This window comes from Choloepus didactylus, chromosome 13 (assembly GCF_015220235.1).
Source record: "Choloepus didactylus isolate mChoDid1 chromosome 13, mChoDid1.pri, whole genome shotgun sequence".
Classification (NCBI taxonomy): domain Eukaryota; kingdom Metazoa; phylum Chordata; class Mammalia; order Pilosa; family Megalonychidae; genus Choloepus; species Choloepus didactylus.
The window spans coordinates 5682136-5697498 of NC_051319.1; the positions used below are offsets into that span (position 1 = coordinate 5682136).

General features: G+C 39.5%; 1 protein-coding gene across 1 annotated transcript in view; it reads left to right on the top strand.

The window, feature by feature from the left end:
• The first annotated feature begins 615 nt into the window (after positions 1-615).
• The window catches only part of SLC30A5 (solute carrier family 30 member 5), a 44290-nt gene continuing 29542 nt past the window's right edge, over positions 616-15363 (top strand). The window contains exon 1 of the mRNA XM_037801880.1: positions 616-1011. Coding sequence (XP_037657808.1) covers positions 926-1011 — 86 coding nt within the window. The 5' untranslated portion in view covers positions 616-925. The remainder of the gene's footprint in view (positions 1012-15363) is intronic.

Here is a 15363-nt window from a genome sequence, read left to right on the forward strand (position 1 = left end):
TGGAAGTTGCCCTATAAATTCCTTTTGGCGGGGAGGGGAGAGAAGGCTGTGAAGATCCACACATTGCCCCTCCTAGAAAATTGCAGTGGGTGGGGTGAAACACGCTGGTTTGCAGTGATGGGAAATTTTGGCTAAATAAAAGCTACTCTTTTCCAAGGGCCATCAAAGGAGATGTTCAAAAGAAGAGGCTGGGCCAATAACTGTTATATATTCTCCACAGATTCAAAAAAGATATAGGTAAATATTTGGGGGGGCGCCCACACTTCTAAGACTTTTGTGACAACTATGAGTCTTCTCACTAGAAAACCCATGCATCCACACTCACACAAATTTCAAGGCAAGGTATGTGTCCTAAACCCCAGATTAAGAATCGCTGCCGCAGAGTTCGAGTAGTGAGTTGCTTCGGTTTAATCACATATTGCATTTTCTCTTCCCACTCCTTCTCCGCCATAAGAACCCCCACCATTCCTGTCGATCCACAGATGGCGCTGCAGGAACGTGTAAGTGCGCAGCCGCGTAAGTAGGAGGCCCTAACATGGGGCGGGCATTCGATCCTTCACCCCGTGGTGGGAGGGGTCTAAGAATAAGGCAAGGGCAGGCAAGTGTACTGTGGTACGCAGGCGCAGGGCTGACCACTTCCCCAGCAGTGAGGGCTGCTGGGCCGGATGACGTGGCCTGGCAGCGTCCGCTCCTGTGAGGCCTCCCGGGAACCCCGCGCCGCCGGAACTCCCCGCGGCGTATCCCCGACGCGCGTGTGTCTGCGAGCAGGTGTTAGGGACAGCGACGGCAGCGGCCCAGACCTGTGGAGCCTCGACGGGGCCACTGCCATGGGGGAGTGACGCTCCTGCGCCGGCTGTTCGCGGCAGCGGCGAGACATGAAGAAACCGCGCGGTGGGGATAGTGGCGGCGGATCCTGAGATTGGGAATGGAGGAAAAATACTGCAGGGACGTGCTAGCCGGCCCCGGCGGCGGTGGCGGTGGTCTCGGGCCGGTGGACGTGCCCAGCGCTCGGTAAGGGACCAACCCGGCTCCGTTTCAGAGTTACCCTTTCCCCACGCAGGCGCTCGCTGGTTCGTGGACACGGACCGCCGCTGCCAACCCGGTCGCTCCAGACACACCGTCCCCTGCCGCTGCCTAGGACTCCAACCCAGTGTGCACGGGTCCAGCCTCTCTCCCCTCCCCGCTGAAAGTCCGGGGCGACCTCCTAGGTTCAGCACGCCATGCCCCTGCCCCCCAGAGCCCTCCGTCCTCTCCCTCTGCTTCCAGGATGCCTGTAGATCTCATTGGCTGCTCTCTTGCTCGATGCCGAATGAACGCTCTAGAATGCAGGAAGCTTATGACAAGTTTCTGGTTTTCAGGGTAGACCGTTGACCTTAGATGTCCCATCCCATTTGTGTGAGAGATTTCTCCGATCGATGAGAAAGAAGCATTTTTGTTGGCTCTTTCTCCTTGAAATAGTAGTTTAGTAACTACTTAACCTTTTTGACGTCTCCCTGCGTGAGTTAGGTGGACAGAGAAAATGCATCTCTTCAGATGAAGAAATGGAAGTACCAACCGAAGAACTTGGCGGTTTAGGTTAACCGAGTATATCAAGAATCCAGTCCCGTGATGCACTTTTCTCTAATTTTTTTTTGGCTTATTTTATTATTAAATAAGTATGTACCCGTTGTTAAAAAATTCAAACAGTACAAAAATATGTAGAGTAGGAAGTGACAGTCCCCCTCTGTCCTCTCTCACAAACCTCCCACCAACTCCCAAGAGGTAAGTACCGTGACCACTTTGCAGTGTGTCCTTCCTGACCTGTCTATCCTAAGTTCTGGGGTGGTGTCAAAGATGCATAAAGTATGGCCCAACAATTTGGTTAGAACTTGTAGTCATTGCCTTCTTTTTTTAAAATTTTCTAATAATGTATTTTTAATTGCAGTAAAATATACATAACATAAAAATCATTTTAAGTGGACAATTTTTGACATTAGATATATAGACAGTAATATGTAACTGCCACCATTATCTATTTCCAGACTATTTTAATCATCCCAAACCAAAACTCACACTCATTTAGCAATAGCTCACCATTCCCCAAGTCCGCACCTTTGATAACCATTAGTCTACTTTCTCTCTCTAAGAATTTGCTTATTCTGAGTATTTCATATATGAGAAATCATGCAATATTTGTCCTTTTGTGTCCAGCTTATTTCACTCAACATGATGTCTTTAAAGTTCATCCATGTTATAGCATGTACCAACACTTCACTTATTTTTACAGCTGAATAATATTCCATTGTATGGATATACCACCTTTTGTTAATCCATTCTTTTGTTGATGGACACTTGGGTTGCTTCCACCTTTTGGCACTCACCATTATTGTGAACAGTGCTGCGATGAACATTGGTGTACAAATATCTGTTCAAGTCCCTGCGTACAATTCCTTTGGGTGTATACCTGGGGTCATATAGTAATTCTATGTTTAACTTTCTGAGGAACCACCAAACTGTTTTCCACAGTGGCTGTACCATTTTACATTCTTACCAACAATGTACCAGGGTTCCTGTTTCTCCACATCCTTGCTGACACTTGTTATTTTCCATCTTTTAAACAATAGCAATCCTAGTGGATATAAAGTAGTATCCCACTGTAGTTTTAATTTGCATTTCTTTAATAGCTAATGATGTTAAGCATCATTTCATATACTTATTGTCCATTTGCATATCTTCTTTAGAGAAATGTCTGTTCAAATCCTTGTCCCGTTTTTTAATTGGATTGTTTGTCTTTTTGTTATTGAGTTGTAGTTCTTCATACAGTCTGAATGTTAAGCCCTTATCAGCTATATGGTTTGAAACTATATTCTCTCATTGTGTAGGTTGTCTTTTCACTTTAGAAGGATTTACGTCTGCCATTCAGCTGTTTGTTTTCTGTATGTCTTGTGTGCATTTTGTTCCTCAATTACTCCATTACTACCTCTCTTTTTTTGTATTTAGTTGCTGTTTTTAGTCTATCATTGTTTCTTTTCTATATTTTTAGTTATTTTCTTAGTAATTACCTTTGTAATTGCAATTAATATCTTAAACTAATAACATCCTAGTTTGACTAGTACCAACCTAGTTATCAGTAGTATACTAAACTCTCTACTCTGATATATCTGTCTCTCCACCTTTATGTTCTTTTTGTCTCAGATTATATCATTATACATAGGATGCCCTTTAACATAGATTTTAAATGTTATTTTACACATTTACCTGTTTGCAGTTAAAACTGAAAGTACAATGCTAAAGGATTTTACATTTACTCATGTACCTTTACCAGTGTTCTTTATTTCTTATGGCTTCAAGTTGCTGTGTAGTGTCCTTTTATTTCAGCTTGAAGGACTCCCAGTAGCATTTCTTGTAGGGCAGGTTTCTGGTAATGAACTCTTCCAGCTTTTATTTATCTGTTAAGTGTCCCAGTTTCTCCTTCATATTGAAAGAAAGTTTTGCTGGATATAGAACTCTTGGTTGACAGTTTTTTTCTTTAAGGATTCTAAATATGTCATACCACTGTTTTCTGGCCTCCATGGTTTCTGATGAGAAACTACTGTTAATCTTATTGGGGATCCCTTCTGTTGACAAGTCACTTCTCTCTTGCTGCTCTTTGTCCTTGGATTTTGACAATTTCACTATAATGTGTCTTTATGTAAATGTCTTAGACTCTATCCTGATTGGAATTTGTTGAATTTCTTGGATGCGTTATAGTCATGTCTCCCATGAGTTTGGGGAAGTTTTCAGTCATTATTAATTCAAATACTTTGTCTACTCCTTTCTCTCTCTTCTACATCTGGAACTCTAGTGATGTTTATATTGGTACGTTTGCTAGTGTATGTGGGTCTCTCAAGCTCTGTTTACTTTTCTTCATAATTTTTTCTTTCTGTTCCTCACGCTAGATCATTTCAAGTGTCTTGCCTTCAAGTTTGCTTGTCATTTCTTCTGCATGTTCAGATCTGCCCTGAATCCATCTAATGAGTTTTTCATTTCAATTACTGTGCTTTAGAGCTCCAAAATTTCCTTTTGGTTCCTTTTAATAATTTGTTCTCTTTATTTTGTTCAAGTAACGTTTTCCTCATTTCCTTTAGCTCTTTGTGTATGGATTCCTTTAGCTCATTGAACATATTTAAGACAGTTGATATAAAGTTGTTGACTAATAGTTCCAATGTATGCACTTCCTCAGGGATGGTTTCTGGCAGATTCTTTTTTTCCTGTGAATGGGCCATGCTTTCCCATTTTTTGTGTGTTTTGTCACTTTTTTGTTGAGAATTGGACATTTTGAGTATTCTGTTGTTATAACTCTGGAAATCTAATTCTCCCAAGACTTTGGGATTGCTAGGTTTTTGTTGTTGTTGTTGTTTAGGTAGAGCTATCAATTTGTGACTTTTCCAAACTGTTTTTGTTCCCAAATGGGATGGAAAGAAAAGGGGAAAGGGGAAAGGAAAGGAAAAAGGCACTGCCTCTTTAAGACTCCTCTGCTGCTTATGGCTGAGAGGGGTTGGAACAATAGCTACCCTCAGAGTCAGCCCCCCAGCAGTCTGAAGTAGCTGAAGACATCTTTCACTTCCCTACATACAGTTCATTGCTTTCTTTCACATCTGTTCTTTTAGGACTCTCTGTTATTTACTTGGATTACTAAATATCTGTTTACTTGCCTGTCTGTCCCATTAGTCCCTTAGTTCCTTGAGGGAAGGGTCTGTTACTCATTTTGATGTCTTAGATATCACCTAGGAATGTGTTTAGTTATAAGCAAATCAACTAACAGATTTAAACAAATAAGAATTTGTTCTTCTCACATAAAAGAAACCAGAGGTTGCTGGTATTTATTCAGCCACCCTGATACCATCTGGGACCTAGATTATTTTTCTTCCCTCTGCCATCCTTAGTGTCGTGGCTTTCTTATTCAGACTCGTTATAAAATGGATACAGAAGTGTTTAATAAAATTCCTCCCTTTAAGGCAGAAAGAAGGGGAAAGAAGTAGTTCCAGCCACGTCTTGGACTTTTATCAGGAAAAGGGAAGGCTGGACATGAAACCACCGTGGCAAACTTTCATTGGCCGCATGTGGCATTTGGCACACAATAAGTGAACACGAATATTCGAAGAATGGCTGCATAACCCTGTGGGGGATGTTCAAGGCTATTTGCTGATACCAAGAATTCCCAGACTGCTGTGATTTATTTTTTTTTTTTTTTTTTTAATCATCTGTCATTTATTTGTTGAGCATCTACTACAGCCTAGGAACTGTGACCTCCGCAGAGATATGAAGGATAATCAGAAGGTGGATTTCATTTTCAGTTGCAATACTTGTTCGTAAGGGTCCTCAGAACATGCTGTTCCCATGGGCAGATGCTTTGAGATCAAGAAGAAACTGGCAGTGGAGTTGTCCAAGCTGTCTGCTCCTTTTTTTTTTTTTTTTTTTTTTTTAATCATCATTTTATTGAGATATATTCACATACCACGCAGTCATACAAAACAAATTGTACTTTCGATTGTTTACAGTACCATTACATAGTTGTACATTCATCAACTAAATCAATCCCTGACACCTTCATTAGCACACACACAAAAATAACAAGAATAATAATTAGAGTGAAAAAGAGCAATTGAAGTAAAAAAGAACACTGGGTACCTTTGTCTGTTTGTTTGCTTCCCCTACTTTTCTACACATCCGTCCATAAACTAGACAAAGTGGAGTTTGGTCCTTATGGCATTCCCAATCCCACTGTCACCCCTCATAAGCTACATTTTTATACAACTGTCTTCGAGATTCATGGGTTCTGGGTTGTAGTTTAATAGTTTCAGGTATCCACCACCAGCTACCCCAATTCTTTAGAACCTAAAAAAGGTTGTCTAAAGTGTGCGTAAGAGTGCCCACCAGAGTGATCTCTCGGCTCGTTTTGGAATCTCTCTGCCACTGAAGCTTATTTCATTTCCTTTCACATCCCCCTTTTGGTCAAGAAGATGTTCTCCATCCCACGATGCCGGGTCTACATTCCTCCCCGGGAGTCATATTCCACGTTGCCAGGGAGATTCACTTCCCTGGGTGTCTGATCCCACGTAGGGGGGAGGGCAGTGATTTCACCTTTCAAGTTGGCTTAGCCAGAGAGAGAGGGCCACATCTGAGCAACAAAGAGGCATTCAGGAGGAGACTCTTAGGCACAAATACAGGGAGGCCTAGCCTCTCCTTTGCAGCAACCGTCTTCCCAAGGGTAAAACTTATGGTAGAGGGCTCAAGCCATCAAACCACCAGTCCCCTATGTCTGTGGTCATGTTAGCAACCATGGAGGTGGGGTAGGCGAATACCCCTGCATTCTCCACAGGCTCCTCAAGGGGGCACTACATCGTTTTTTTTTTTTGTTTTTTTTTTTCCTTGTTTGTCTTTTTTCTTTTTTCTTTTTTTTTTTAACTTTCCCTTCTTTTTTCAAATCAACTGTATGAAAAAAAAAGTTAAAAGGAAAACAAACATACAATAAAAGAACATTTCAAAGAGACCATAGCAAGGGAGTAAGAAAAAGACAACTAACCTAAGATAACTGCTTAACTTCCAACATGTTCCTACTTTACCCCAAGAAAGTTACATACTATAGCAACATTTCAGTGAACTTGTTCCTACTACATCCATCAGAAATTAACAGACCATAGTCATTTCTGGGCATCCCCAGAACGTTAAATAGCTTATCTGTTCTTCTTGGATTATTGTTCCCCCTTCCTTAATTGCTCTCTACTGCTAGTTCCCCTACATTCTACATTATAAACCATTTGTTTTACATTTTTCAAAGTTCACATTAGTGGTAGCATATAATATTTCTCTTTTTGTGCCTGGCTTATTTCGCTCAGCATTATGTCTTCAAGGTTCATCCATGTTGTCATATGTTTCACGAGATCGTTCCTTCTTACTGCCGCGTAGTATTCCATCGTGTGTATATACCACATTTTATTTATCCACTCATCTGTTGAAGGACATTTGGGTTGTTTCCATCTCTTGGCAATTGTGAATAATGCTGCTATGAACATTGGCGTGCAGATATCTGTTCGTGTCACTGCTTTCCGATCTTCCGGGTATATCCCGAGAAGTGCAATCGCTGGATCGAATGGTAGCTCTATCTCTAGTTTTCTAAGGAACTGCCAGACTGACTTCCAGAGTGGCTGAACCATTATACAGTCCCACCAACAATGAATAAGAGTTCCAATTTCTCCACATCCCCTCCAGCATTTGTAGTTTCCTGTTTGTTTAATGGCAGCCATTCTAACCAGTGTTAGATGGTATCTCATTGTGGTCTTAATTTGCATCTCTCTAATAGCTAGTGAAGCTGAACATTTTTTCATGTGTTTCTTGGCCATTTGTATTTCCTCTTCAGAGAACTGTCTTTTCATATGTTTTGCCCATTTTATAATTGGGCTGTCTGTACTATTGTCATTGAGTTGTAGGATTTCTTTGTATATGCAAGATATCAGTCTTTTGTCAGATACATGGTTTCCAAAAATTTTTTCCCATTGAGTTGGCTGCCTCTTTACCTTTTTGAGAAATTCCTTTGAGGTGCAGAAACTTCTAAGCTTGAGGAGTTCCCATTTATCTATTTTCTCTTTTGTTGCTTGTGCTTTGGGTGTAAAGTCTAGGAAGTGGCCTCCTAATACAAGGTCTTGAAGATGTTTTCCTACATTATCTTCTAGGAGTTTAATGGTACTTTCTTTTATATTGAGATCTTTGGTCCATTTTGAGTTAATTTTTGTGTAGGGGGTGAGGTAGGGGTCCTCTTTCATTCTTTTGGATATGGATATCCAACTCTCCCAGCCCCATTTGTTGAAAAGACCATTATGGCTCAGTTCGGTGACTTTGGGGGCCTTATCAAAGATCAGTCGGCCATAGATCTGAGGGTCTATCTCTGAATTCTCAATTCGATTCCATTGATCTATATGTCTATCTTTGTGCCAGTACCATGCTGTTTTGGCAACTGTGGCTTTATAATAAGCTTCAAAGTCAGGGAGTGTAAGTCCTCCCACTTCGTTTTTCTTTTTTAAAGTGTCTTTAGCAATTCGAGGCATCTTCCCTTTCCAAATAAATTTGATAACTAGCTTTTCCAAGTCTGCAAAGTAGGTTGTTGGAATTTTGATTGGGATTGCATTGAATCTGTAGATGAGTTTGGGTAAAATTGACATCTTAATGACATTTAGCCTTCCTATCCATGAACATGGAATATTTTTCCATCTTTTAAGGTCCCCTTCTATTTCTTTTAGTAGAGTTATGTAGTTTTCTTTGTATAGGTCTTTTACATCTTTGGTTAAGTTTATTCCTAGGTACTTGATTTTTTTAGTTGCTATTGAAAATGGTATCTTTTTCTTGAGTGTCTCTTCAGTTTGTTCATTTCTAGCATATAGAAACATTACTGACTTATGTGCATTAATCTTGTATCCCGCTACTTTGCTAAATTTGTTTATTAGCTCTAGTAGGTGTATCGTTGATTTCTCAGGGTTTTCTAGATATAAGATCATATCATCTGCAAACAATGACAGTTTTACTTCTTCTTTTCCAATTTGGATGCCTTTTATTTCTTTGTCTTGCCGGATTGCCCTGGCTAGCACTTCCAGCACAATGTTGAATAACAGTGGTGACAGCGGGCATCCTTGTCTTGTTCCTGATCTTAGAGGGAGGGCTTTCAGTCTCTCACCATTGAGTACTATGCTGGCTGTGGGTTTTTCATATATGCTCTTTATCATGTTGAGGAAGTTTCCTTCAATTCCTACCTTTTGAAGTGTTTTTATCAAAAACGGATGTTGGATTTTGTCAAATGCTTTTTCAGCATCTATTGAGATGATCAATTGATTTTTCCCTTTCGAGTTTTTAATGTGTTGTAATGCATTGATTGTTTTTCTTATGTTGAACCATCCTTGCATGCCTGGAATGAACCCCACTTGGTCATGGTGTATGATTTTTTTAATGTGTCTTTGGATTCGATTTGCAAGTATTTTGTTGAGGATTTTTGCATCTATATTCATTAGGGAGATTGGCCGGTAGTTTTCCTTTTTTGTAGCATCTTTGCCTGGTTTTGGTATTAGATTGATGTTAGCTTCATAAAATGAATTAGGTAGTGTTCCATTTTTTTCAATGTTTTGAAAGAGTTTGAGTAAGATTGGTGTCAGTTCTTTCTGGAAAGTTTGGTAGAATTCCCCTGTGAAGCCATCTGGCCCTGGGCATTTATTTGTGGGAAGATTTTTGATGACTGATTGGATCTCTTTGCTTGTGATGGGTTGGTTGAGGTCTTCTATTTCTTCTCTGGTCAGTCTAGGTTGTTCATATGTTTCCAGGAAATTGTCCATTTCTTCTACATTGTCCAGTTTGTTGCCATACAGTTGTTCATAATATCCTCTTATAATTTTTTTAATTTCTTCAGGATCTGCAGTTATGTCACCTTTTTCATTCATTATTTTGTTTATATGGGTCTTCTCTCTTTTTGATTTTGTCAGTCTAGCTAGGGGCTTGTCAATCTTGTTGATCTTCTCAAAGAACCAACTTTTGGTGATATTTATCCTTTCTATTGTTTTTTTGTTCTCTATGTCATTTATTTCTGCTTTAATCCTTGTTATTTCTTTTCTTGTACTTGGTTTAGGATTGGTTTGCTGTTCATTTTCTAGCTTCTTCAGTTGATCCATTAGTTCTTTGATTTTGGCTCTTTCTTCCTTTTTAATATATGCGTTTAGTGCTATAAATTTCCCCCTTAGCACTGCTTTTGCTGCATCCCATAGGTTTTGGTATGTTGTGTTCTCATTTTCATTCGTCTCTATATATTTAGCAATTTCTCTTGCTATTTCTTCTTTAACCCACTGATTGTTTAGGAGTGTGTTGTTTAACCTCCAGGTATTTGTGAATTTTCTAAGTCTCTGATGGTTATTGACTTCTAATTGTATTCCATTGTGGTCAGAGAATGTGCTTTGAATAATTTCAATCTTTTTAAATTTATTGAGGCTTGTTTTATGTCCCAGCATATGATCTATTCTGGAGAAAGTTCCGTGAGCACTAGAAAAGTATGTGTATCCTGGTGATTTGGGATGTAATGTCCTGTAGATGTCTGTTAAATCTAATTCATTTATCAGATTGTTTAGGTTTTCAATTTCCTTATTGGTCTTCTGTCTGGTTGATCTATCTATAGGAGAGAGTGATGTGTTGAAGTCTCCCACAATTATTGTGGAAACGTCAATTGCTTCCTTTAGTTTTGCCAATGTTTCTCTCATGTATTTTGTGGCACCTTGATTGGGTGCATAGACATTTACGATTGTTATTTCTTCTTGCTGAATTGCCCCTTTTATTAGTATGTAGTGGCCTTCTTTGTCTCTCAAAACATCCCTGCATTTGAAGTCTATTTTATCTGAGATTAATATTGCTACACCTGCTTTCTTTTGGCTGTAGCTTGCATGAAATATTTTTTTCCATCCTTTCACTTTCAGTTTCTTTGTGTCCCTGTGTCTAAGATGAGTCTCTTGTATGCAACATATTGATGGTTCATTTTTTTTGATCCATTCTGCGAATCTATATCTTTTAATTGGGGAGTTTAATCCATTTACATTCAACGTTAAAACCGTGAAGGCATTTCTTGAATCGGCCATCTTATCCTTTGGATTATGTTTGCCATATTTTTCCCTCTCTCTATTAATATCCTTTATTGTACCTATACCGAATCTCTTTAGTACTGAACCTTTCTCCAAGTCTCTCTGTCCTGTCTTTGTTTCTCTGTCTGTAGGGCTCCCTTGAGTATCTCCAGTAGGGCAGGTCTCTTGTTAGCAAATTCTCTCAGCATTTCTTTGTCTGTGAAAAATTTAAGCTCTCCCTCAAATTTGAAGGAGAGCTTTGCTGGATAAAGTATTCTTGGCTGGAAATTCCTCTCACTCAGAATTTTAAATATATCGTGCCACTGCCTTCTCGCCTCCATGGTGGCTGCTGAGTAGTCACTACTTAGTCTTATGCTGTTTCCTTTGTATGTGGTGAATTGCTTTTCTCTTGCTGCTTTCAGAACTTGCTCCTTCTCTTCTGTGTTTGACAGTGTGATCAGTATATGTCTCGGAGTGGGTTTTTTTGGATTTATTCTATTTGGAGTTCGCTGAGCATTTATGATTTGTGTATTTATGTTGTTTAGAAGATTTGGGAAGTTTTCCCCAACAATTTCTTTGAATACTCTTCCTAGACCTTTACCCTTTTCTTCCCCTTCTGGGACACCAATGAGTCTTATATTCGGACGTTTCATATTATCTATCATATCCCTGAGGTCCATTTCGAGTTTTTCAATTTTTTTCCCCATTCTTTCTTTTATGTTTTCATTTTCCATTCTGTCATCTTCCAGGTCACTGATTCGTTGTTCAACTTCCTCTAGTCTTGTACTATGAGTGTCCAGAATCTTTTTAATTTGGTGAACAGTTTCTTTAATTTCCATAAGATCATCCATTTTTTTATTTAGTCTTGCAATGTCTTCTTTATGCTCTTCTAGGGTCTTCTTGATTTCCTTCATATCCCGTACTAGGGTCTCATTGTTCATCTTTAGTTCTTTGAGTAGCTGCTCTAGGTGTGTCTCTTCTGGTCTTTTGATTTGGGTGCTTGGGCTTGGGTTATCCATATCGTCTGGTTTTTTCATATGCTTTATAATTTTCTGTTGTTTTTGGCCTCGTGGCATTTGCTGACCTTGATAGGGTTCTTTTAGGGTTTGTAGACCAGTTGAAGTCCTTATCTCTAATTTATCAGATCTACAGCTTCGTGGAGTACACTTTCTCTAACTAACCAGCAGGTGGCGTCCACGAGCCACCTGTTCTCCACAAGCCAGATCTCCCCTGCTTAGCCTTTTTGGTGAGTGGGGGAGTGAGTCTTGTGGGGCCCAATTGGTGTACCAAGCTTGCGTGTGTAGTTGGTGTTGCCTGCCCTGTATGTGGGGCGTGTTTCTGGGCAGTCGGGGAGGGGGGGTGGCCCTAACAATCAAATCTCCCTGGTGATCCTAGAGTTTTAAAGCTACTGCAATAGTCTAATCCTTCAGTTCAGTCCTGCCACAGTTTGTCTCTGCCACTGACCCACAAGTCTTTGGTATTGGCGTATGGCTCCTGAGACTTGCAATTGGGCCCCTCTTCCAGGCTGTGCACCCCGGGTCCTCTGTTGAGGGATGACTGTGCTATGTCGCAGGTGAGTGCCGTCCCCCCAGGGCAGTTCTGGGCTGCTGGGCTGTGTTGGGAGGCTCCCAGTCTGCTCAAATGATGGCTGAATGGGGCTTTGTTAATTCACACTGCTCCCCCTTCCCAGCTCTGGGACATTCAGCTGAGGTTGCAGGGAAGGCTAATGTCCACGCCCAGTTTTGTGGTGTGTGCCTGTTATTTGAAGCACTTCCGTCACACTGGGTTGTCTGGGGCAGCTCTGGGCTATGGGGCTGGCGATGGGCAGGAGTGTTTCCTGTCCACCAGGATGGTGGCTGTGAGCGGACACCCCCCTTTTCTTGGGAAGTTGTGTTGTTTAGTGAATTTTCTCAGCCACTGGATTATTGCCTTTTGTCTCAGAGCTCTCTTAGTTCTGCTCTTGACTTGACGTGCCCAAATTTCAATTCTTTGAAGCTTTCTGTATTGAGCTTCTTAGAGTAATTGTTTTAGAAAAAGCAAAAAGGATTTAAAAAAAAAAAAAAAAAAAACGGCCCTCCTCAGAGATCTAATGGGTTATTGAAATGCTAATAGACAAAGCAACCAGGGCCATTAAGGAAAAGTGCCCAGGGCAGAGAGATCAGCCTTGCTTCGGGATTTGCATATGCGCCTCAAGGCCTGATCTCCGCCCTTCCCCGTTCTGTGTTCACCAGAACTCCAAAAATCCTCTGCTTTTATTTTGGAGTTTTTCGTGTTGTTCCTTTTCTAAGCCCGTCTCCTCTCCGCTGGGCTGGCTGCTCTCAGAGTCTCTGGTGTCTGGCCTCAGTCTATCTATGGTTGGAGTTTGAATCAGTAGAATGAGTTTCCGGTAAGAGCAGCCACTGCAATTCTCCCTTCTCCTTCCTGGAGCTGACAGCCCCTCCTCCCCCGGGACTGAGCCTGGCAGGGAGGGGCGCGGGTCCCCTGGCCGCAAAAACTTACAGATTTCGCTGATCTCAGCAGTTCCACGTTTTCATGAGTGTTGTATGAAGTATGCCCAAAGACAGATTGCTCTGTGGTGTCCAGTCCACGCAGTTCCTGGCTTTTTACCTACTTTCCTGGAGGAGTAACTAAAACATACAGCTCACCAGTCTGCCATCTTGCCCCGCCTCCTGTGATTTATTTTTAACATCTTTTTTCCCTGATCTTTGTTTCTTCCTTCCCTATCATGTTGACAGTATTGTTCTTCCTTATATCCTTATTCTGTCCTGCTGCCTTATTTTTTCACCTAGCTGGGAGTAAAGCCCTTTAGGTTTTGAGCTTCCCTCACTACTTGATTTTGTTCATTTATTTCATTCTGTATTCATGGCTGGATTGCTGGTAATTTCAGTTGCCAGAAGCTTAACTGCCAATTTATATAGTATATTACTACACCATGTATGTTGCTATACTGAATGTTACTGTGTCACACAAGTGTAATTGTAGGGTTAGCATTCTTTCATTTGGTAAACATTTGCTGAGCACGTGGTATGCAAGTCCCTGAGTTTGCAACTGTATAAACAAAGGATTGCTAGCTTCATTTTTTTTTTGTCTAATTATGAAATGCTATCTCAACCAGAATATATAATTAATATCATTTAATAATTAATAATTAATACAGTTAATGGACTTAAGTCTATGTAACTTTTTTCCTCTAGCTTAAATGGGCCAAAGTCTTATACATGGTGTAAATTAATCTTAGATTTTAATACACATTTTTGTCTTTCCTTTTTAAAGTTGATTTTACTATTCATGTGGGCCAAGATGAATGTATAAATATTTGAGAACAGTTTAGAAGATGTAAACCCTCAGAGCCTTTTGGATAAACTTAAATTTTCTGTGTGATATATTAAAGGGCATACATTAATATATGGACTTGACCCATGTCTCTCTGGGCTTCAACTTCCTAATCTGTGACATGAGAGGAACTGGGCTAGAGGATCTCTAAGATGTTTTTCAGGTCTTAAATGTTAGTGTTCTATTTTTTCTAGCACATAAACTTTCCCTTTAATACCTGGCCAATTGCTAGAGAGTGGTAGATTTTCCATGTATGCTGTTTCTAGCCAGTCTGCAAACAATAGTCCATTAGATTTTTTTTTTTTGTTACAACCATAATTTCAAGTTCACATTTTTTTCCAATACTGCTTTTTATGTATTTATAATTTGTGTACAGTAAAATGCATAGATTTTAAAGGTACCAATTTGCGTTTTTCACAAATGTATGCCCATATAACTTTTGTGGCAATCAAGATATAGAACATTTTCATCATCCCAGAAAATGCACTTCATCTTTTAAAAAGAAATTGTGATGAAGATTATACTATTCCACAGGTGGATTAAATAGGAACTTCTGTAATTTAGGATGTAATTTATATTATCTCACAGTAACATTTTTATTAGTTCTCTTGTTGATTAATTATCACCTTGCTAAAAATCCCCAAATTGCACTATTACAGGTCCCATTTTATGTTCATGATTTAAAAAATAAAAAAAAAAACACCACTTTGTTCTAAATCTGTTTTTCTTTAATTTAATATAATAATATCTGAGCTAAAACAGAAATGAGCCCTCTTGAATGTTTAAGATGTTAGAATTACTGCGATTCATTCTTTTAATGATCAGAATTTATTTTAGTAACTGGATAAAAATCTTCCTAAGATAGATTACAGATTTCTATACCTTTTTAAATAGATTGTTTGTTTAATATATTTTAACTCTTGTTGATTCAGGGCCATTATACTTGATGATTCACATTCATCAATTTTTATACTATCGTATATGCATTGATACCCCAATTGTTTATCAAACCCATTTTAACTACTATTTGAATGACCCAGATTTCCTTTAAACTTTTTATTTGCTTTTCATATTTTTACCCCATTGGTGGAGACTTCTCATTCTTGTTAGTGTGACTCCCTTTAACATCCCTTACATCTCCCCTTTAATGTAGTAACACCTATTTGATGTAAGCATAAAAAGTGTTCTTCCTAGGTGGCATGTGCAAGATGATCTGTGAGAATGAGGAAAGAAAATAATAAAATTTCTCATACTTTTTATCTTACTGTTTTTATCTCATTATTTTTAATTTCTAGTTTGTATGTACATCAGTATGGTACTACATGTTTATAAAATATGAATGTTGGGTTGATGCACTAAATTTTTTTCACTAAAGCTGTATGTACAGTTGATTACTGTACATACTAAAGCTGTATGTATGTTTGGTTAC